Source organism: Rhodamnia argentea, chromosome 5 (assembly GCF_020921035.1).
Source record: "Rhodamnia argentea isolate NSW1041297 chromosome 5, ASM2092103v1, whole genome shotgun sequence".
NCBI classification, from domain to species: Eukaryota; Viridiplantae; Streptophyta; class Magnoliopsida; order Myrtales; family Myrtaceae; genus Rhodamnia; species Rhodamnia argentea.
In genome coordinates this window covers 4,092,996-4,117,382 of record NC_063154.1, presented here as the reverse complement: position 1 = coordinate 4,117,382, position 24,387 = coordinate 4,092,996, and the positions used below count along the sequence as shown (strand labels likewise).

General features: G+C 41.4%; 2 protein-coding genes across 4 annotated transcripts; both read right to left on the bottom strand.

Moving 5' to 3' along the window:
* Positions 1–474: 474 nt before the first annotated feature.
* Positions 475–16,241, bottom strand: LOC115733757 (phenylalanine ammonia-lyase). 2 transcript variants are annotated; one of them, XM_048279268.1, is made up of 3 exons: positions 15,805–16,241; positions 12,435–14,186; positions 475–704 (listed from the first exon to the last, which is right to left on the bottom strand). In XM_048279268.1, exons 1-2 carry the CDS (start codon positions 16,227–16,229, stop codon positions 12,437–12,439), a joined length of 2,175 nt encoding a protein of 724 aa, XP_048135225.1. In that variant the 5' UTR covers positions 16,230–16,241; the 3' UTR covers positions 475–704; positions 12,435–12,436. The 2 variants fall into 2 exon arrangements, with proteins under 2 accessions (XP_048135225.1, XP_048135224.1); XM_048279267.1 differs by lacking the exon at positions 475–704 and having other exon boundaries at positions 12,193–14,186.
* On the bottom strand, positions 475–24,235 carry LOC115755135 (phenylalanine ammonia-lyase). Of its 2 annotated transcripts, XM_048279270.1 has the most exons (5): positions 24,231–24,235; positions 20,400–20,404; positions 4,070–4,495; positions 670–2,456; positions 475–637 (listed from the first exon to the last, which is right to left on the bottom strand). In XM_048279270.1, exons 3-4 carry the CDS (start codon positions 4,480–4,482, stop codon positions 707–709), a joined length of 2,163 nt encoding a protein of 720 aa, XP_048135227.1. In that variant the 5' UTR covers positions 4,483–4,495; positions 20,400–20,404; positions 24,231–24,235; the 3' UTR covers positions 475–637; positions 670–706. The 2 variants fall into 2 exon arrangements, with proteins under 2 accessions (XP_048135227.1, XP_048135226.1); XM_048279269.1 differs by having other exon boundaries at positions 475–2,456.
* Positions 24,236–24,387: the final 152 nt, after the last annotated feature.

Here is a 24,387-nt window from a genome sequence, read left to right as displayed (position 1 = left end):
GGAATTGATCTTGACATGTCGTAAGTAGATCCATGTGACATTTTGTTATACTAGCTAGGATCGACTAGCTTGTTTACCATTTTGGACAGAAATGTCCTACTCATGGCCTAGGCATGTCCCAAAAGACTTCTTGCGTTTTTGGGGGCCAACCCTTGCAAATGTTCTAACTTGGTAGGTCAACCTGCTCCAATAGTCATGCCCATTGCCCACGAGGCCTAGACAAACATAAGCAACCTCAACATTTTTGTATGTGAAACGTTTTTAGACTACTCGCGGACCGACCGCCGGTAACTCTATTTACAGTCGGCAGTGTCAAGTTAGAAGAAACAATAAGATATATTCGAAAATAATTAGTTCACGCTAAAGTTTTTCATTTTGGTCTATTTGTTGGAGATGATCGGACGGCTGGCAAATGGCAATGGAGGGTAGATGTCACTGATCCTTTAAGAGAACGAACAACATAACAAAAATGTATGCTATGTAATCTTTCCTTCACGTATATCTACATTGTTGTTACACTGAAGTTTCAAGTACAAATAATACTTGTGGGGGCAGGGAAAGACGAAAGAACTGAACAAAGACATAGACATTACGGTCACCCCAGCTTTTGAGGCGTGGACCACTTAACCGTGAAACTCCCCAAGTACATACCAAGAATAGAGCAAATCAATCTGAACTCTGAAGCAGTCTCAGTGATTAACAATTTCTAACAAATGGGAAGCGGGGCACCATCCCAATCCTTCAAGCACTCCAACAAAGGATCGATCAGCTTGCCTTGGCACAATGCAGAGAACACCAGATCAAAGTCCTCACCTGGTGAGCCCGCCTTCTCTCCTGTGAGCAAACTTGTCCCCAGCCCTTCCCTGACGAACCTGTACAGTGGGTACGACCTGCATCCTCTGATCTTGTTGGCAATCTCGGAATTCCCGCTCTCGAACTGAGCCCTCGCGTTCTCGACCTCTTTCGGTAAAAGGGTCTTGAGCTCTTCCTCGAAAGCCCCAATCTTTTGGAAGATGGAGGTGCTAGGATTCTTCTCTCGGTCAACGTCGTTCAGCGCATGGTCCACCAGGACTTGCCTCAGCTTCTGCATTAGAGGGTATGTGGCGCTGGAGGGGTTGTCGATGTAGGCGAAGACGTGCTCCCGGTCGACCACCTTGATCATGTCCTTCTCGCTGAACTGCGAAGGGTGGAGCTCACCGTTGGACCCGACGTAGAGGACTTTCTTGGCCACTTGGTTCACCGTGCTCTTGACCGCACTCTTGAGGTTCTCTTCCAGGTGCCTCAGGTCAATGGCCTGGCACAGGGCGACGAGGAAAGTGGAGGACATGAGCTTCAACACGTCCACGGCCTCCGCGGTCTTTCTCGATGAAATCAAGCCCAAGGAGTTCACGTCCTGGTTGTGTTGCTCTGCACTCTGGACGTGGTTGGTCACGGGGTTGGCAAGAAACTGCAGCTCCGAGCAGTACGAGGCCATGGCGATCTCGGCTCCTTTGAAACCATAATCCAAGCTCGGGTTCCTTCCCCCGGACAGGTTAGAGGGCAGCCCGTTATTGTAGAAGTCATTGACGAGCTCCGAGAACTGCGCAAACATGAGCTTGCCAATTGAGGCGATGGCGAGACGGGTGTTGTCCATGGAAACACCGATCGGGGTCCCCTGGAAGTTCCCTCCATGGAGGGCCTTGTTCCTCGAGACATCGATCAGCGGGTTGTCGTTGACTGAGTTGATCTCCCTCTCGATCATCTTGGTGGCGGCCCTGATCACTTCAATCTGGGGACCAAGCCACTGTGGGGACGTGCAGAGCGCATATCGGTCCTTCTTCGGCTTCTGGAGAGGATCGATCTCATGGAGCTTTTGAGCCTCCTTCACGTAGGAGCTCCCGTCCAAAATGTGCTCCATTATGGCTGCAGCTTCAATTTGTCCAGGATGGTGCTTGAGCTTGTGGGTCAAGTGGTCGGTGAACTCGGGCTTCCCTTGCATGACCTCGGCAAAGACCGCCGACAAAACCTCCGAGAGGACCGCCAGAATGTTCGCATCGAACAGGACAATGGAAGCGAGTCCAGACCCGACCGCCGTGCCATTCACAATCGCGAGGCCCTCTTTGGGCTGCAGTTCAAAGAACCCGGGCTCGATCCCGGCGAGACGGAAGGCCTCGACTGCGTTCACGGACTCCCCATTCGGCCCGATGGCCTTCGAGTTGGGCCTGCCTGTCAAGAGCCCGGCAATGTAGGACAGTGGCACCAGGTCGCCCGAGGCCGTGATGGTGCCCCTGAGAGGCAGGCACGGGGTGATGTTGTGGTTGAGGAACTTGGCCATGGTCTCTAGGATCTCAAACCGGATGCCCGAGTAGCCCTGGAGGAGCGTGTTGATCCGCACAAGCATCGCGGCCCGGGTTGCCGAGTGGGGCAGCGTGTGGGACGACTCGGTCCCGTTGCCGAAAACACCGGCATTCAAGAACCTGGCCCCAATCGAAATTCCGTCAGCCACATATTCATTCATAGCAAAAAGGGAATGAGGAATCGTTCATGTTTTAAGCTCGGGATTTGATCGAGACTGCCAAATACCTCGGTTCATTGATTGACAAAATGGGAAGTTAGGTCTTCCAAAATTAATAAATTTGATTTTTGGATTGTCTAGAAATTGAAAAACTTTAGAAAATGAATTTTTGGGCCTCCAGGGCTGATTCGTGCACGTTTAAGTCTGCTAAGCCGACACTTGGCAGTCCCTTCACGAGGAGGACAATTTACACCAAAGACCGCAAAAATATAAATTTCAAATTAAAAAATAGGGATTTTTTTTTACTCGACTTATTAATTTTTCTCGTAAAATTCGACGCGAGGATGGGGCGATGGGGACCGACTAACCGGTTGTCTTACTTTATTAAATTCAATGTGCTTGATTGGTACTTGTGTCTCCTGCCTCATTTGAACTTGCGGATAATGTCTGCACATGTTTTGAAAAATGAAAGACGCGAGGTAATGTCTCTAAAAGTAGACTAATCTCTCACAATTGGCGAGTTAGGCTTCATACATTTTGCTAATTTTTCGGTGTCTTTCAAGTTATTTGTACAAAATAATTTAATAAAAAGTATGAGAACTCGATAAAGTCCCCAAAATATTAGTATTTTTCTTCTTCTGGCTATTTATGCAAAAAAATGAATATAGAGAGCAATCGATTTTTATTTTTTTTTGGGTTTCTGGCTAATATTCATTTCCTATTGAAAGGGCGGAGGTTCAAATAGTCAAATAAAAGTTAATTAACACGAGCGTATGTCTCCACACGACTTTTAATTATATGCAAGACCAACTTCTTATTATCCTAAATTTGCAAAGATTCTTGTCCTCCCTATCTCATCAAATCCATCTAATAAGTGCTAATCTAACGCTTGTAACCACATGTTAAGCAAAGCCTATTCGTCCAAATCATTCGGTGAATTGGACTAAATGTCCAAGTAGATTCGATTGTGTCGGGTGAAATTTTACTGTTGAGGATGGACTCTGATTTTGGTAAATGGATAATTGTCTAATTAAAGTGAGAGACAAGGACTAAATTCTAGAAATCTTGGACAATAAATATTTCACGTACACGACAGCATTGGGATAATTACTCCTTGCCGGGCCCACTTTATGGGTCAACTTCAATTGTAATAGACCCTCCACCTAGATATGGAGAAACTTGTGCATAAAAACATTACAGCTCGGTTTTCTTTACGTATATATTTTCCACGATATAATATATATAATATTTTTATAACAGTTTAACAATTATTTTTATCATAAATTCACACATCATCATTGTGTATTTTACATAAAACACTCATTAATTGAAAAATCATGGGATTAAAAATAATGATAGCTCCCTCAAATTATCATGTAGTAACTCCCATGTATATATATATTGGATGAAGAAATGCCGGTAATTAACACTGAAAGTTGGCATTTTCTCCTTCATTTAATTGCTTAATTAGTGTTTTCGGGGATCTTTACTTATATTTGTTAACAAAAACATCGAATGAAGAAGGGATATTATTTGAAGAAATATATGAGGCGGGACATTTATTTATTTATTTACCTGACGAGCTCCTTCTGCAAAGCACCGCCTTGCTTGGTCCTCCTGTGCGAGGTGGCACCAAAGCCGGTAGTGACTCCGTAGCTGTCCGTGCCCTTGCTCATGCTCTCCATGACCCAGTCGCTGCTGGCCTTGACCGCCGGCCGGGCCGACTCGGCCAGCTCCACCGCCGCCGAGCAGCCTGCGCCCTGCCCGGCGATCGCCGCGACCTGCGCCACGGTCAGCGTCCTCCCACCGAGGCGGACGGCGGGCCTCCGGGACTCCTCGACCATGCGCTTCACCTCGTCGCGGTGGCTCCCCGCGAGGGACTCGGCGGCGGCGCCCCAGTTGAGAGGGTCGCGGCCCTTGCAGAGCCCGAGAGAGCCGTTGCCGTTGCACGCTGCTGCGGCCGCGCCGCGAGATGTCTCTACGTCCATCGCTCGTATCACTTCGAGGCTTCAGTGAGGTGCAGAATGCGAATGTGGAGCAGCTTCCGACCCGAGAACGGAGATCGAAATTCGAAATCGAGAAGAAGAAGTGATGATTGGACGAGGCCGGGTTTGCGGCTCGTGTCCGTTCGAATGGAAATTCAGGAACTTAAAAAAAAATGTTTTAAGTGAATTTCCTGAGTCTGCTCACCTGCAAACTGGACCCTTTAAATAGTGGGGCTCCGGTCATTGAGTGTTGGGTAGGACCGGTAGGTTAGGCCGATGGGTTAGTTGAGAGCTTGCCGTGGCCGTCGGATGGACCCCCGGTGCCCGGACGGACGGGATCTCGACACGTGGACGACATGTCTGCAGTCTGCATGTCAATGTCTGTAGGAAATTTCCTTGGCCGCTTTGGTGATTCTCTGTAAGAAAAAAGGCCAGAAAAGGACGAAACGCAGGCGTTTACCCGTCAAACGGTGGTGGGGGATTTTTTTTTTTTTTTTGGGACATTGCCACTGGGGGTTGGTGAGAGGAGGACTCACTGGACGCACGAAAGCACCACGTCATCGGCTCAAAAACGACATGCAGCTGCGCAGCTAACCGCACGAGTTCTCTCTCTCTTTAGCTCAATGCGAGATATGGTTCGTGAACTTTTAATTTATTTAATATAATATCTGAATAACGTGTAATGTCATCTATAAACTTTTAATTTATCCAATGTGATCAATAAAGTTTTTGTTTATGTTCAATTTAGTCTCTAATTGTATGAAAATGTCTAATGTTGGGGTTTTAAAAATTTAATGACTATATTGAATAAATTAAAAATTCATGTATCGCGCTGCATATGAAGTCAAAGTTTAGAAATTATTTGCGTCATTTTTTTTTTTGGTCGAATTTTTCTATTGAACCATGTTGCTATTAGAAAGAGTCGTCTCTTTTGTACACACATGATTATAATTTCTCTACGTAGTTGGAATCCACAGGCAAATAAGACGATGCTTCCTCGTAGAAGTCAACTGCCGGATTTAAATTTCCGATTAGGTGGAGTTTTGATTGGGTAATTATAGGAGGGAATTGGCGGATAAGTGGCGATAGACACATTGACCCTGTCTCCCCCGCAATTGCTTCGCCGTTTTGAGAAATAATGCAAATGTGTTTACGGTTGCATCAGGGGGGAGGAAGACCCGAAGCTGTACTATTTTTTTTTTATCCGTCCTGTCTCTAACTCTCTTCTTTTCGATTTTTGTTATGCCTCTTTACGGAGCGCGGGAGTCGAGCCCCATGCCTATGACATACTAGCGTCCCACCCCTCTCAATTTCTTTACAGGCGGGACCGCATGCATATTAGCGAAATGTACCATTTGAAATGGAGGGATTTGTATAGTGTTTTACGACATAGATTGCTTTCATAAGTAATGTCGAAGACAAATTTCATTTTTTTTTATGACAATATCTAAAATGAATCATCGACTTTATCGTTTCCGTGATAATTATTTTATCAAGCTTTACTTCATTTTTGTTTTGGACACTTCTTTTTCTCGTTATTTCTGTCTTTTTTGGTAAAATATTCGTTTCTCCTATTTGGTGATTTTTTTTTTTTTAGAATCTTCTCAATATTTTTGAAGTATAAGTGGGATTATTACGAAGTGGTCTTAGTTGACCCCATGATATTAACGCGCATGGCGTGAGCCGACGTCGTCTTATGGTCACCAACCCCACTACTTTTGACAATTGCGCTTCCCAAATCATCGAAACAATCCAACTCATCATCATTTTGCGCTAAGAACTGGTCCAAAATCCTCTGGCTTTTTAACGAATCCACATTTTTTTTTTAAGGATCGATCTTTCGATATTCCATACGAGACGTGCGGCATAATGCGCGAAAATTGCCATCGTGTTCACGTCCGTCCCGAACCGGTCGGGATTCGGGAGTTCGTCGAGGGCTGGGCATAATGAGTTCCGCAAGCCCGCGGCGCCAAGTTTTGTTTTCCGGAAATTAATGGAGCTTTGTAATGGAAACATTCCCCGTTTGCAAAAATTAAGAAATTGGTTCCCACAATGTCGTTCGAGAGAGGGGAGAGAGCACGACATTCTTCCCACCAACCAAACCAATGTGGATCGGGGTTGGTAGCCTCTTCCACTGAGCAGAGGAATGGATAAACCACGAACGGGGCTTCACCGACGCGGGTCCCCGAAGACATTTGATGAAAAATTAAAAAGTAAATTTCAATAAAAAGAAAAATTAATGTAACTTTCAATGCACCAACTTCTCTCTTAATACTACGGTTAATACTCTCTAAAAATCGAATAATTTCTTTATTAAATATGCTCAATAAGCGGGTCGGGTACTGATTAACAAAGCCCGTAATGAAAGTCGTGGACATCTGTCGAATATATTTTATTTGGATGATTCAATTTCGAGATGCTGATTGTGCAAGACCCAGCGGCAATCGAAACGTTGGAACTATAAAGTTTCTTTCATTTGTTATTTATCGCCGATCGAATATAGGCATAGCTTGTGCACGTGCGGTCCCATTTGAAGTGATTTACGTCCTCAGGCTTTGTCCTCGGTTAAATTATTACACAATTTGTGTACGGTCCGTGCCGCTTGAAGTTATCGATTCTCTTATCTATCCGTGATATTTCATGTTTGAAATTGCCACAAAACCTATCTCCAGCAGCCTGTAGGTAGGTCATTAAGCTATATAGAGATTAAAATGCCAAATTGATTAGCATATGAATTTAGGAAGGACATTATTGATGAATGAAGATAGAAACGATGTTGTCCTAATTTCCTTACCAAAAATAAACGATGTTGTCCTAATGTACTGAAGCAGTTACATCTTTACTTTACATTTTGAACTTGTTGTCTGTATTTAATTTGAAAAGTTTTGTTCCAAAATCTCATGTTGAGTTTGTTGAACCAAAAAGAACCAATTTCACATTATGTCCTTCTTTGCTATTCCTTGCAAACGAAAAGATATTCTGAAATCAGGATAATAACGTAATCATCCGAAAATGTGAATATCAATAAATGATCGATCACTTACCTTACCCAAAAAATAAATAAATAAATAAATGATCGATTTGACTTTGTCAAAAAGTCTAAGGGTTTGATTGAGCAAATCCAAAAATTCTGATACTACATTGAACTTTTACCGATATTTGGAAGATCGCATTAAACAAATTAAAAAATCTAACGATGACATTTTATATAAGGCCAAAGCTTAAGAAACATTAGTCTCCTTTCCTCGAACCGAAATTGATTTTCCAAACTCTACCATGCTATTCATACCCGCATTTTTTTGTAATACTCAACTGAGTTACAAAAGCGCAAGTTCGGATGCACTTTTTTTTTTTTTAGAAGCAAAATTAATTAATCAATCAATCGATTAATTAATTAATCGAGATTAGCCGGGGATTATAAATCCGTCCACCCGATCCAAAGACTGAATATCTTTATCCTTCCACCATTTCGATTAAATTCAATTTGGATGCGGTCGACCAGGCCACATTTAGATGTAATTAATCCAAGAAGCAGCCTATGAAGGTCGAGTTACATTATGTGGTAGTTAAGCATAATTTAATAAAGTCGTGCCTACCAATTACCACCAACCTCGAACAAAAAAAAAATTAAACAAAAATTAAGCTAAAAAACATGACCAACAAGCGAAAAAAGAAGAAGAAAGAGTCACCACCAACCACCAATTGGCAGTTTCCTTTGAGTTGGTGAAGCCAGTAAGAAATTTTAACATCCGACATAGGTTCAAAAGCTTCTAGGACAAAAGGGGTGACGCAAATATTCAATCGGGTCAGATGAACAAAGCAAGTAATGGGATACGAATGTTTCCCGAGTTCTTGATTAATGTTTGATTTGGTTAGTTGGAGTCACCAGGCGGGCAGCTAATCACCCGACTCAATCAAACCATGGCCAAACTCCAACCTAATTCGTGGATTAAGCAATTGGTGTTCGAGATGGTCGTCGGGAGTGTGAACCTATAATGTACCGTCGACCGCGTGCTATTTGAGTCGGGATGGCTAGCTAATCCGGCGGAGATTAATCGAGAGCTCGAGAAGTGCTGCATATTTTGACCAAGAATCCAAAGGGTGTCTCCATCCATCAGATTTCTTGATAACTCCAGAAAAAAAAAAAAAGGGAATTTATGTACTTATTTTACGTATTTTAGGTACTTACTTGTATATTTACACTTTAGATATCGAGAAAATCCGGATCAAGTTAGACTGAATGCATGCCAAACCCTCCTTCGTCTAGAAGCCCATATTGGAGAAGTAACTTGCAAGAAAAATCAAGAGAAAAAGAGGTAATTAAAATCATAAAATAAAGTGGAAATGCCATCTTTTTAAAAAAAAAAATGGTTAAATTAACCAGTCTCGTGTTTTTTTCGTTCTCAACGACAGTAGCACGGAAGAAATTGTCTACTTTTCCGACATAGTCGTTCGTGAGTTTGCATGAAATCGAACCCGGTGATAGTGACCATGCAAGGTCAAAATTGAAAACTGACTGAAAAAATAAAAAAAAAATAAAAAGGAAAGAGAAGCATCCTTGTTATGCGCACAGTGTCTTTTAACCGGGGGTACTAGGTCGACAAGTTGATTGAAAGATACTGTGCGAAGCACGGATTGACCTAGTAGGAATCCGAAACTTCCCCTACATGACTCTATGCACGAGAGGCTACTATATCTGCTTGTTGACCTGAGGTCTTCCTTCCCCGGCGATAGGCTCCTAAGTTTCCTTCAATTCTTTTTCTTCCTATAAGAGAGGAAATACAGAGAGAACTTATAGGGAAATCCTTCTACCATACTGGGGAATTCCTTCCCCTGTTTCCTCTTCAGCTTTTTACGGGCTTGCTCGGATCCATAGCATTCTTGATGATTAAGGTATCGATATAATTAATGACCTTTCCTCCAAGTTCAGCCCAAAATGCCTTCTATCATTAATATTAATAGGAACTGAACCATTATGGCAAGGAAAAATTTGATTGAGAGGGAAAAGAAGAGGCAAAAACTGGAACAAAAATATCATTTGATTCGTTAATTCTCAAAAAAAGAAACAAGCAAAGTTCCATCTTGTAGGAAATTCATGGAAAGTTATAATCCTCACCGCATAATAATACACTTATGTGTTGGTCTATAATCACGAAGGATTTATCAATTTTTCCTCCCAATTACATTTGAAATTACTTATTTATTCTCAACGCTCACTTACTTCTTCTTCTTCTCGATTTGACCATTATTGATGAGCAAATGATCTTTGCGTCGACAATGTGGAGCAAAAGATCCTTGCCCTTAAGTCAACTGCAAGTTAAGAGAAAACGACATAAACGATCCTTAAATTTTGGATTAGCGTGCAATGTGGGCTTTAAATTTTTAGTTTGTTTAATGTAATTCCTAAGCTTTTAATTTATTTAATGTGGTCCCTAAACTTTAGCACAATGGACGATGTGATCTCTGAATTTTTAATTTATTTACTATGATCTCTAAATTTTAGTGCAATGTTCCATGTGATCCCCGAACGTCAATTTTTTTCAATTTAATTTTTGAACTTTTGGTACATGTTCAATTTAATTCATGTATTACATGAAAGTGTTCAATGTGGTCCAGGATTTTAAATTAATGCAATGACAATATTGAATATTTTCATATAGGTGACGAAGTATATTGTTGAATAATTAAAAGTTCATGAACCACATTTCACATTGTGTCAAAGATCAAGAATAATTTATATCATTATCCCCCAAATTATCATACCTAATTATTTGATAAACCAACACACTAATCTAGCATGGACAATCATGTCACACCTCAAATAATGCTTAGAGCGTGATTTTTTTTCACTAAAAAATAAATGACCGTAATCGAACGTTGATAAGAAATTGTGTTCCTGGTTAGTAAAAAATCTTTTTCACAAGCCTAGGTTTCAGCCGCATGTGGTCAGATTGCCCAACATCGATCGTGCGAGATGATTCTCACTAGCAAACATGGAAACGCATTGTGCGGGTGCGGGAAATTGACAACTGAAAGATTAAGTTTGTCACCAAACATTTGAATGATTAAACAATGGGAAGGAGAGATCGATGTAAATACTCGATACAAATTGATTGTACTTACGAAAAGTGAAGATTATTTGAAGATTTGAAATCCTGTTTTTGATGATTTTACCTTTCAATTTTTCCTAAGCCCCGCCTGATTTGTTGTCGGAGTATCATGCTGCATTAGTAACTATCCGCATAGTATCCAAGGGTAAAACTAAGCCACCTATACAGCAGAGATAGATTTTATTCATTGAGCAATAAAAGATAATAAGAGTCACCTCTTTCATCATTGACATATGCATAGCCTCAAGAGAAGTATGGAAAAACAATTTTAGCGTATTATCATTCCAAGGAACAAATCTAAAGCATCCATATTTTGGCCAAAAAGATGTCATGGTGCAAGAAGATTGCAATTGTGGGGTCTAAGGAAATTCATCAAAAGTGCTTATGTAATTACTTGATTTAAATGACAAATTGGGAAGAGAAATCATTTTTCAGAATGGAAATTTTGTACAGTTACCAAACACGTTTTTGTTTCGGGAACAAAAATTTTACATAGTTACCAAACGCATTCTAATTCTCTTAAATTCATCTAGGGAACAAAGTCAAAAAAATTGATTCTAATCAGAATCATTTTTTTGGAACAGAAACGTTACCAAACATGCCCTAAAAGTTAGACAAAACATCTCATGACTAGTCTTAGGTTCAGCTAGACAGAGAATCCACCATTACACGATATGGTGGCCCACCTAATATGCTTATCAATCTGTTGATTACACAAGCTGCACAAGTTTAACCTTGATATAAACTCGGTTAATTCTAATTTGATAACAGTGAAGTCCCCAAAAGGGCACGGAAAGTTTGGCAGTATTACCTGTGAATACCCTGCTAGATCATGTTAATAGTGGATCCAAGTTGAGCATGAAGGACGTCCCACGTTGAGATGGAAACTTTAAATACCATTACCAGATTTCCATCAACTTTGACTGAAATTCTGCCTCCATCTTTCAGAAAAAATACGGATTCCATCTTCCAGATCTGTTTTTTGTGACTCAAGCTTAATATCTCCCACACGGAACCGCTTGCGACTTCACATCGACATGCACAAGTGTTGATTAAAGCAACATGTAATGCATGAAACCTCATCACGTCGGAATTTGGAATCCTTTGACATTAAGAAGCGATTTTCGGACATGCAAATGTGTTTTTTTTTTTTACTTGGTCCAAAACATGCAAATGTGTTGGTCACTTGATTTTCGGACATGCAAATGTGGAACGAGGAAAATCTGAAGTAGTGATATTTATCTTCAATTGGAATATTGCGTCCCAAATGACTTCTTGCGTTTTTTGGGGCCAACCCTTACAAATATTCTAACTTTGTAGGTCAACCTGCTCCAATAGTCATGCCCATCGCCCACTAGGCCTAAGACAAACATAAGCAACCTCAACATTTTTGTATGTGAAACGTCTTTAGACTACTCGCGGACCGACCGGTGGTAACTCTATTTGCAGTCGGCCATGTCAAGTTAGAAGAAACAATAAGATATATTCGAAAATAAATAGTTCACGCTAAAGTTTTTCCTCTTGGCCTATTTATTGGAGATGATCGCACGGTTGGCAAATGGCAATCCAGGGCAGATGTCTCTGATCCTTTAAGAGAACGAACAATATAACAAAATGTATGCTATGTAATCTTTCCTTCACGTATATCAACATTGTTGTTTCACTGAAGTTTCAAGTACATATAATCCTTGTGGGGACAGGGAAAGAAGAAAGAACTGAACAAAGACATAGACATTACAGTCACCCCAGCTTTTTGAGGCGTGGACCACTTGACCATGAAACTCTCTTAAGTACATAACCAAGAATAGAGCAAATCAATCTGAAGCAGTCTCAGTGATTAACAATTTCTAACAAATAGGAAGCGGAGCACCATCCCAATCCTTCAAGCACTCCAACAAAGGATCGATCAGCTTGCCTTGGCACATTGCAGAGAAGACCAGATCAAAGTCCTCACCTGGTGAGCCCGCCTTCTCTCCTGTGAGCAAACTTGTCCCCAGCCCTTCCCTGACGAACCTGTACAGTGGGTACGACCTGCATCCTCTGATCTTGTTGGCAATCTCGGAATTCCCGCTCTCGAACTGAGCCCTCGCGTTCTCGACCTCTTTCGGTAAAAGGGTCTTGAGCTCTTCCTCGAAAGCCCCAATCTTTTGGAAGATGGAGGTGCTAGGATTCTTCTCTCGGTCGACGTCGTTCAGCGCGTGGTCCACCAGGACTTGCCTCAGCTTCTGCATTAGGGGGTATGTGGCGCTGCAGGGGTCGTCGATGTAGGCGAAGACTTGCTCCCGGTCGACCACCTTGATCATGTCCTTCTCGCTGAACCGCGAAGGGTGGAGCTCACCGTTGGACCCGACGTAGAGGACTTTCTTGGCCACTTGGTTCACCGTGCTCTTGACCACACTCTTGAGGTTCTCTTCCAGGTGCCTCAGGTCAATGGCCTGGCACAGGGCGACGAGGAAAGTGGAGGACATGAGCTTCAACACGTCCACGGCCTCCGCGGTCTTCCTCGATGAAATCAAGCCCAAGGAGTTCACGTCCTGGTTGTGTTGCTCTGCACTCTGGACGTGGTTGGTCACGGGGTTGGCAAGAAACTGCAGCTCCGAGCAGTACGAGGCCATGGCGATCTCGGCTCCTTTGAAACCATAATCCAAGCTCGGGTTCCTTCCCCCGGACAGGTTAGAGGGCAGCCCGTTATTGTAGAAGTCATTGACGAGCTCCGAGAACTGCGCAAACATGAGCTTGCCAATTGAGGCGATGGCGAGACGGGTGTTGTCCATGGAAACACCGATCGGGGTCCCCTGGAAGTTCCCTCCATGGAGGGCCTTGTTCCTCGAGACATCGATCAGCGGGTTGTCGTTGACTGAGTTGATCTCCCTCTCGATCATCTTGGTGGCGGCCCTGATCACTTCAATCTGGGGACCAAGCCACTGCGGGGACGTGCGGAGGGCATATCGGTCCTGCTTCGGCTTCTGGAGAGGATCGATCTCATGGAGCTTTTGAGCCTCCTTCACGTAGGAGCTCCCGTCCAAAATGTGCTCCATTATGGCTGCAGCTTCAATTTGTCCAGGATGGTGCTTGAGCTTGTGGGTCAAGTGGTCGGTGAACTCGGGCTTCCCTTGCATGACTTCGGCGAAAACCGCCGACAAAACCTCCGAGAGGACGGCCAGAATGTTCGCATCAAACAGGACAATGGAAGCGAGCCCAGACCCGACCGCCGTGCCATTCACAATCGCGAGGCCCTCTTTGGGCTGCAGCTCAAAGAACCCGTGCTCGATCCCGGCGAGACGGAAGGCCTCGACGGCGTTCACGGACTCCCCATTCGGCCCGACGGCCTTCGAGTTGGGCCTGCCTGTCAAGAGCCCGGCAATGTAGGACAGTGGGACCAGGTCGCCCGAGGCCGTGATGGTGCCCCTGAGAGGCAGGCACGGGGTGATGTTGTGGTTGAGGAACTTGGCCATGGTCTCTAGGATCTCGAACCGGATGCCCGAGTAGCCCTGGAGGAGCGTGTTGATCCGCACAAGCATCGCGGCCCGGGTCGCCGAGTGGGGCAGCGTGTGGGATGACTCGGTCCCGTTGCCGAAAACACCGGCATTCAAGAACCTGGCCCCAATCGGAATTCCGTCAGCCACATATTCATTCATAGCAAAAAGGGAATGAGGAATCGTTCATGTTTTAAGCTCGGGATTTGATCGAGACTGCCAACTGCTTCGGTTCATTGATTGACAAAATGGGAAGTTAGGTCTTCCAAAATTAATAAATTTGATTTTTGGATCGTCTAGAAATTGAAAAACTTTTAGAAATTTAACTTTTGGCCTCCTGGGCTGATTCGTGCACGTTTAAGTCTGCTAAGCCGACACTTGGCAGTCCCTTCACGAGGAGGACAATTACACCAAAGACCGCAAAAATATAAATTTCAAATTAAAATAAGAGTTTTTTTTTTTACTCGACTTATTAATTTTTCTCTTAAAATTCGACGCGAGGATGGGGCGATGGGGACCGACTAACCGGTTGTCTTACTTTATTAAATTCAATGTGCTTGATTGGTACTTGTGTCTCCTGCCTCATGTGAACTTGCGGATAATGTCTGCACATGTTTTGAAAAATGAAAGACGCGAGGTAATGTCTCTAAAAGTAGACTAATCTCTCACAACTGGCGAGTTAGGCTTCATACATTTTGCTAATTTTTCGGTGTCTTTCAAGTTATTTACACAAAATAATTTAATAAAAAGTATGAGAACTCGATAAAGTCCCGCAATATTAGTATTTTTCTTCTTCCGGCTATTTATGCAGAAAAATGAATATAGAGGGCAATCAATTTTTTTTTTTTTTTGGGTTTCTGGCTAATATTCATTTCCTATCGAAAGGGCGGAGGTTCAAATAGTCAAATAAACGTTAATTAACACGAGCATATGTCTCCACACGACTTTTAATTATATGCAAGACCAACTTCTTATTATCCTAAATTTGCAAAGATTCTTGTCCTCTCTATCTCATCAAATCCATCTAATAAGTGTTAATCTAACGCTTGTAACCACGTATTAAGCAAAGCCTATTCGTCCAAATCATTCGGTGAATTGGACAAAATGTCCATCGATTGTGTCGGGTGAAATTTTACTATTGAGGATGGACTCTGATTTTGGTAAATGGATAATTGTCTAATTAAAGTGAGAGACAAGGACTAAATTCCAGAAATCTTGGACAATAAATATTTCACGTACACGACAGCATTGGGATAATTACTCCTTGCCGGGCCCACTTTATGGGTCAACTTCAATTGTAATAAACCCTCCACCTAGATGGAGAAACTTGTGCATAAAAACATTACAGCTCATTTTTCTTTACCTATATATTTCCCAACAAATATATATATATATATAATATTTTTATAATAATATGATAATTATTTCTAATCATAGATTCACATACCATCATTGCGTATTTTACATAAAGCACTCACTAATTAAAAAATCGTGAGATTAGAAAAAATGACAACACCGTCAAATTATCATGTAGAAACTCTCGGATATATATATATATTGAATGAAGAAATGCTGGTAATTAACATCGAAGGTTGGCATTTTCTCCGTGATTTAATTGCTTAATTAGTGTTTTCGGGGATCTTTACTTATATTTGTTAACAAAAACATCGAATGAAGAAGGGAGATTATTTGAAGAAATATACTAGGCGGGACATTTTTTTTATTTTTTTATTTTTTACCTGATGAGCTCCTTCTGCAAAGCACCGCCTTGCTTGGTCCTCCTGTGCGAGGTGGCACCAAAGCCGGTGGTAACCCCGTAGCTGTCCGTGCCCTTGCTCATGCTCTCCATGACCCAGTCGCTGCTGGCCTTGACCGCCGGCCGGGCCGACTCGGCCAGCTTCACCGCCGCCGAGCCACTTGCGCCCCGCCCGGCGATCGCCGCGACCTGCGCCACGGTCAGCGTCCTCCCGCCGAGGCGGACGGCGGGCCTCCGGGACTCCTCGACCATGCGCTTCACCTCGTCGAGGTGGCTCCCCGCGAGGGACTCGGCGGCGGCACCCCAGTTGAGCGGGTCGCGGCCCTTGCAGAGCCCGAGAGAGCCGTTGCCGTTGCCGTTGCCGTTGCACGCTGCCGCCGCCCCGCCGCGAGATGTCTCCACGTCCATCGCTCGTATCACTTCGAGGCTTAAGTGAGGTGCAGAATGCGAATGTGGAGCAGCTTCCGACCCGAGAACGGAGATCGAAATTCGAAATCGAGAAGAAGAAGTGATGATTGGACGAGGCCGGGTTTGCGGCTCGTGTCCGTTCGAATGGAAATTCAGGAACTTAAAAAAAAAATGTTTTAAGTGAATTTCCTGAGTCTGCTCACCTGCAAACTGGACCCTTTAAATAGTGGGGCTCCGGTCATTGAGTGTTGGGTAGGTTGGGCCGATGGGTTTGTTGAGAGTTTGCCGTGGCCGTCGGATGGCCCCACGGTGCCCGGACGGACGGGATCTCGACACGTGGACGACATGTCTGCATGTAATGTCTGTAGGAAATTTCTTTGGCCCCTCGGTGATTCTCTGTAGGAAAAAAGGGCAAAAAAAAGGACCAAACGCAGGCGTTTACTCGTCAAACGGTGGTGGGGAATTTTTTTTTTTTTTTTGGGGACATTGCCATTGGGGGTTGGTGAGAGGAGGACTCACTGGACGCACGAAAGCATCACGTCATGGGCGCAAAAACGACATGCAGCTGCACAGCTAACCGCACGAGTTCCCTCTCTCACTTTAGCTCAATGCGAGATATGATTCGTGAACTTTTAATTTATTTAATATAATCTCTGAATAACGTGTAATGTCATCTATAAACTTTTAATTTATCCAATGTGGTCAACAAAATTTTTGTTTATGTTCAATTTAGTCTCTAATTATATGAAAATGTCTAATGTTGGGGTTTTAAAAATTTGATGACTATATTGAGATGATTAAAAATTCATGTATCGCACTGCATATGGAGTCAAAGTTTAGAAATTATTTGGATCATTTTTTTGTTTGGTCGAATTTTTCTATTGAACCATGTTGCTATTAGAAAGAGTCGTCTCGTTTGTACACACATGATTATAATTTCTCTACGTAGTTGGTATCCACAGGCAAATAAGACGATGCTTCGTTGTAGGAGTCAACTGCCGGATTTAAATTTCCGATTAGGTGGAGTTTTGATTGGGTAATTATAGGAGGGAATTGGCGGATAAGTGGCGATAGACACATTGACCCTGTCTCCCCCGCAATTGCTTCGCCGTTTTGAGAAATAATGCAAATGTGTTTACCGTTGCATCAGGGGGGAGGAAGACCCGAAGCTGTACTATTTTTTCTTTATCCGTCCAATCTCTAACTCTCTTCTTTTCGATTTTTGTTATGCCTCTTTACGGAGCGCGGGAGTCGAGCCCCGCGCTTGTGACATACTAGCGTCTCCACCCTCTCAATTTCTTTACAAGCAGGGCCGCATGCATATTAGCGAAATGTACCATTTGAAATGGAGGGATTTGTATAGTGTTTTACGACATAGATTGCTTTCACAAGTAATGTCGAAGACAAATTTCATTTTTTTTATGACAATATCTAAAATGAATCATCGACTTGATCGTTTCCGTGATAATTATTTTATCAAGCTTTACTTCATTTTTGTTTCGGACACTTCTTTTTTCTCGTTATTTCTGTCTTTTTTGGTAAAATATTCGTTTCTCCTATTTGGTGAATTTTTTTTTTTTTTTAGAATCTTCTCAATATTTTTGAAGTATAAGTGGGATTATTACGAAGTGGTCTTAGTTTTTTTGGTCCGAAGTGGTCTTAGTTGACTCCATGATATTAACGCGCATGGCGTGAGCCGACGTCGTCTTATGGTCACCAACCCCGCTACTTTTGACAATTGCGCTTCCCAAATCATCGAAACATTCCAACTCATCATCATTTTGCGCTAAGAACTGGTCCAAAATCCTCTGGCTTTTTAACAAATCCACATTTTTTTTAAGGATCGACCTTTCGATATTCCATACGAGATGTGCGGCATAATGCGTGAAAATTGCCATCGTGTTCGCTTCTGTCCTGAACCGGTGGGGATTCGGGACTTCGTTGAGGGCGGGCATAATGAGTTCCGCGAGCCCGCAGCGCCAAGTTTTGTTTTCCGGAAATTAACGGAGCTTTGTTATGGAAACATTCCCCGTTTGCAAAAATTAAGAAATTGGTTCCCACAATGTCGTTCGAGAGAGGGGAGAGAGCACGACATTCTTCCCACCAACCAAACCAATGTGGATCGGGGTTGGTAGCCTCTTCCACTGAGCAGAGGAATGGATAAACCACGAACGGGGCTTCACCGACGCGGGTCCCCGAAGACATTTGATGAAAAATTAAAAAGTAAATTTCAATAAAAAGAAAAATTAATGTAACTTTCAATGCACCAACTTCTCTCTTAATACTACGGTTAATACTCTCTAAAAATCGAATAATTTCTTTATTAAATACACTCAATAAGCACGTCGGGTACTGATTAACAAAGCCCGTAACGAAAGTCGTGGACATCTGTCGAGTATATTTTATTTGAATGATTCAATTTCGAGACTCTGATTGTGCAGGACCCGGCGACAATCGAAGCGTTGGAACTATAAAGTTTCTTTCACTTGGTATTTATCGCCAATTGAATATAGGCATAGCTTGTGCACGTGCAGTCTCATTTGAAGTGATTTACGTCCTCAGGCTTTGTCCTCGATTAAATTCTTACACAATTTGTGTACGGTCCGTGCCGCTTGAAGTTATCAATTCTCTCATATATCCGTGATATTTCATGTTTGAAATCGCCACAAAACCTATCTTCGGCAGCCCGCAGGTAGCTCATTAAGCTATATAGAGATTAAATATGCCAAATTGATTAGCATATGAATTTAGGAAGGACATTATTGATGAATGAAGATAGAAACGATGTTGTCCTAATGTATTGAAGCAGTTACATCTTTACTTTACATTTTGAACTTGTTGTCTGTATTTAATTTGAAAAGTTTTGTTCCAAAATCTCATGTTGAGTTTGTTGAACCAAAGAGAACCAATTTCACGTTATGTCCTTCTTTGCTATTCCTCGCAAACGAAAAGATATTCTGAAATCTGGGTAATAACGTAATCATCCGAAAATGTGAATATCAATAAATGATTGATTTGACTGTGTGAAAAAGTCTAAGATTTGGATTGAGCAAACCCAAAAATTCTGATATTACATTGAACTTTTACCGATATTTAGAAGATCGCATTAAACGAATTAAAAAATCCAACGACAACATTTTACATAAGGCCAAAGCTTAAGAAACAATAGTCTCCTTTCCTCGAACCGAAATTGATTTTTCAGACTCTGCCATGCTATTCATACCCGCATTTTTTGGTAATACTTGACTGAGTTACAAAAGTGCAAGTTCGGATGCACTTTTCTTTTTTTGCGTTAATCAATCAATCGATTAATTAATTAATAGAGATTAGCTGGGGATTATAAATTCGTCCACCCGATCCAAAGAACGAATATCTTTATCCTTCCACCATTTTGATTAAATTCAATTCGGATGCGGTCAACCAGGCCACATTCAGATGTAATTAAGCCAAGAAGCAGCCTATGAAGCTCGAGTTACATTATGTGGTAGTTACATATAATTTAATAAAGTCGTGCCTACCAATTACCACCAACCTCGAACAAAAAAAAATCAAACAAAAATTAAGCTAAAAAACATGACCAACAAGGGGGAAAAAGAAAGAAAGAGTCACCACCTACCACCAATTGGCAGTTTCCTTTGAGTTGGTGAAGGCAGTAAGAAATTTTAACATCCAACGTAGGTTCAAAAGCTTCTAGGACAAAAGGGGTGACGCAAATATTCAATCGGGTCAGATGAACAAAGCAAGTAATGGGATACCAATGTTTCCCGAGTTCTTAATTAATGTTTGATTTGGTTGGTTGGAGTCACCAGGCGGGCAGCTAATCACCCGACTCAATCAAACCATGGCCAAACTCGAACCTAATTCGTGGATTAAGCAATTGGTGTTCGAGATGGTCGTCGGGAGTGTGAACCTATAATGTACCGTCGACCGCGTGCTATTTGAGTCGGGATGGCTAGCTAATCTGGCGGAGATTAATCGAGAGCTCGAGAAGTGCTGCATATTTTGACCAAGAATCCAAAGGGTGTCTCCATCCATCAGATTTCTTGATAACTCCACAAAAAAAAAAAAGAAGGGAATTTATGTACTTATTTTACGTATTTTGGGTACTTGTATATTTACACTTTAGATATCGAGAAAATCCGGATCAAGTTAGACTGAATGCATGCCAAACCCTCCTTCGTCTAGAAGCCCATATTAGAGAAGTAACTTGCAAGAAAAAGCAAGAGAAAAAGAGGTAATTAAAATCATAAAATAAAGTGGAAATGGCATCTTTAAAAAAAAAAAAAAATGGTTAAATTAACCAGTCTCGTGTTTTTTTCGTTCTCAACGACAGTAGCACGGAAGAAATTGTCCACTTTTCCGACAGAGTCGTTCGTGAGTTTGCATGAAATCGAACCCGGTGATAGTGACCATGCAAGGTCAAAATTGAAAACTGACTGAAAAAAAAGAAAAAGAAAAAGGAAAGAGAAGCATCCTTGTTATGCGCACAGTGTCTTTTAACCGGGGGTACTAGGTCGACAAGTTGATTGAAAGATACTGTGCGAAGCACGGATTGACCTAGTAGGAAGCCGAAACTTCCCTTACATGACTTTATGCATGAGAGGCTACTATATCTACTTGTTGACCTGAGGTCTTCCTTCCCCGGCAATAGGCTCCTAAGTTTCCTTCAATTCTTTTTCTTCCTATAAGAGAGGGAATACGGAGAGAACTTATAGGGAAATCTTTCTACCATACTGGGGAATTCCTTCCCCTGTTTCCTCTTCAGCTTTTTACGGGCCTGCTCGGATTCATAGCATTCTTGATAATTAAGGTATCAATATAATTAATGACCTTTCCTCCAAGTTCAGCCCAAAATGCCTTCTATCATTAATATTAATAGGAACCGAACCATTATGGCAAGGAAAAATTTGATTGAGAGGGAAAAGAAGAGGCAAAAACTGAAACAAAAATATCATTTGATTCGTTAATTCTCAGAAAAAGAAATAAGCAAAGTTCCATCTTGTAGGAAATTCATGGGTAGTTACAATCCTCACCGCGTAATAGTACAATTATGCGTTGGTCTATAATCACGAAGGAGTTATCAATTTTTCCTCCAGATTACATTTGAAATTACTTATTTATTCTCAAATCCTGTTTTCAAATTATGAACGGTCTATCTATGGCTTACACGCTTAGAAAATCATATGATATAATCGTTATTGTACTAAAGTTATCACGAAGCCTTTCATTTCTTTCGTACGGAATGTGATAAATTTCTTTTGGGAGTTCATCACGGTCCGTTCTACTCGGCACTAACGATTTATATAGTTAAGTTAATAGCATATCCAAAGTAAAACATTGTGATCAAGAATTAGTCAATAGCATATCCATTGTGAGCAAAGGATTAGGTCTCGGCATATTTCTTCGTTCGAGGGAGCTATTTAGCCCTGGAATTCTCGTTTTCTAAATCTTTCTTGTTGTCATATCTTGATTAAACTTATGGTACGACGTTAACGCAGGTCAGGAAAAGATTTTATAGTGTTGGGAGCCTATGGATTAGCGACTAATCAACTTTCTTATGGTACGAGGAGTCTTGGGCTAATTGGTCATTAAGGTTGTCCGTATTCTACCATACATCATTAATTTAAGGAAAAAATTCTAAATATGTCACACTTTTGCCAATTCGATGCTAAACTTTTAAACTTTGCCACCGAGTCCTAAACCTTTTAATACTTTGTCAACTAAGTCAACTTGGTGAACTTTAGCTGGAAATCATTAGTGCGGCCACTAGACGTCTTACGTGGAACAACAAATTATTTTTTCTTCTTTTTTCTTTCTTTTTTTTTCTCTTTTTTTCTGTCAAGCATGACGAGATTCACCGGCCAACCCTCGTTAGACTTGAAAGGAAAAATAGGAAAAGAAAGAAAAAAAATTAGGAAACAAAAAAAAAATCACTTTTAAAATAATTATAAAAAAATTATCTTCGTCGGCGCTAGCCATTTTATGTTGCACCGTCAATATCTAAATCAACGATTTTCGATTATAATTAGTTGGATAGACTCGATTGGTAAAGTGTTAAAATGTTTATAACTCAATTGGTAAAATTAAAATGTTTATGACTAAATTAGCCAAAGTACAATAAGTTTAGGACTCTTTAGATAATTTTTCTTCGTTATTAAGAGATGGTTACACGTGTTTATGAGGAACACCTAACGTCGAAGACCAACGAAAAAGCGGGCAGATGGCCCCCACCGATTTTACATGGATTAGGTGGAAACAGTTGGAGACAATTGGCTGATCGTGCGACTTAATTCAGATTGTGATTTTGGCCGTGTTGGGACTAAAAAGGCTGAGCTTAGTTGGAGATTATACTAATTAATTTACAGATCATGCTATTCATTGCCCGAATGCTCCCTTTACTTGGATCTTAAGTAATCCTCTCGTCCTCATCGCGTAATAAGTCCATCTTCTCTCCCCATTATCCGCAAGCCCGTCGCACAATTTGAGAGCGTAACCCAATAATCATTGATACATCTTGGGTATGTTCATTTGCTAGTGCGAATTAATAGATGAAAGCTGTTAACTTTTTTCTTTTGTTGTGTTCTTTTGGAATTTGAGCTCGAGCTCAAGCTTAATTCGAGTGTCGAGTGAGATTTATTAGTCAATCGCGTCGAGTCCGAGCACAGTCAAGCTCGAATTTATCGAAAACATATTAGAATCGAGATCAAGTGCAAGGGTTCAAACTCCGACCGCGTATGTGTTTCTAGAAGAACAATAATATTTATTTTTTTAAGTGTGCATATGAATAAGATTGCGATTGGTAACTAGTTTGGTCATCGATACAATTCTTCGTCAAGAAGAGATTTGATTCGCGTCTTATTTATTTGTTTTTCCTTTTTCTAGAAGCGGGCACGAAAGAGATTGATTGGAGCATCTCATCTTGACATTTGCTCCTCCACGATCCTTAATCTTGTCGAAGTAGACATTTTGATTTCTTGGCCAAATGAATTAGACCCAATTTCTTACTCGATATAGCGGATAAAAGATTTCGTGAAGGGGCTCCCCTCACACGTGGCAAGGTGTCATTGGTCACATCAGACAAAAAGAAAAGAAAAGAAAAGAAAAGGGAAGAAAATGCAAAAACTTTCAGGATTTCCACGTCCCAAAGCAAAACTACGATTAGTAAAAGCTTAAGAGATCGGGAAGACGTTTTGCTCTGAGATTAATTATTAATTAATCGCGTGTCATCTTTAGCATTTAAAACATCTCTCTGCCCAAGAGCACGTTTCACCCATGCGTTCACACTAGGGTGAACCCATAAATATAATTAAAATATCGATTATGCATGATTTGAAAAGGGCAATGCATCGAATGCTATCACTAGTTTAGCAAGTGCATGTAACTACTTATTAAGATAAAGAAGTCGCTAACCTAACAGTCTGATAGTATTATGGTTTATTTTTTATCATACGATCTCACAATCAATGAGTGCTTTATATAAAACAAGTGGTGATAGTGTGTGGATCTACGATTGAGATTGTACCGTTTCTAATAGTATTGTCGGAGAAGTATTTCCTATTAAGAAAGGAACCTGTTAGCATAACAAGAATGCCGATTTAATTCGCGAAAAAAAGAGAAATTAGAGAGATGAATGAATGATTTGTAAAATAATTTTTTTTAAAAACAATTGCTATATTGCTTGTGATAATTAGTCAACGAAAAATATTTTCATCATTGGCAATAATTTACATTTAAACATTTCATGGACGAAAAAAATATTTTTTTCATTTATTCACTTTTGTTGACGAAACAAGTGATCGTTTCGATATTTTTTTAAAATTATTTATTTTTCGTGAAACAATCGCATTCTAAGATATACCGTCGACAAACCCGAGAGACCGGAATTTCACAAGTGGGCCAACAACAGCACGAAACCACAGCTTTTGGAGAGAATGTGAAATTGCAGACAAAGGCGAGTATCTCTGCTTTGTCACGTTCCCCTGCTCCACAAAAAAGTACAACCAAACCCCACATAAACAAACAATGATTAAGCAAAAAGTGCAGAAACCACCCTACGATTCCGAGCATCGGACTCCCCGAACGAAAATCAGAAAAGCTTTCGGGGTCGTGTGCGCGTGTTTAGCGTCTGTCGCAGGTTAGGTCTGCATCTGGCCCAGGT

Bases quoted from the DNA above. Each gene is read 5' to 3' on its own strand.
- LOC115755135 (XM_048279269.1), bottom strand. From the start codon at position 4,482: ATGGACGTAGAGACATCTCGCGGCGCGGCCGCAGCAGCGTGCAACGGC. The intron at 2,457-4,069 runs GTAAATAAATAA...GATTGGGGCCAG, and splicing joins TTGCAGAAGGAGCTCGTCAG to GTTCTTGAATGCCGGTGTTT.
- LOC115733757 (XM_048279268.1), bottom strand. From the start codon at position 16,229: ATGGACGTGGAGACATCTCGCGGCGGGGCGGCGGCAGCGTGCAACGGC. The intron at 14,187-15,804 runs GTAAAAAATAAA...GATTGGGGCCAG, and splicing joins TTGCAGAAGGAGCTCATCAG to GTTCTTGAATGCCGGTGTTT.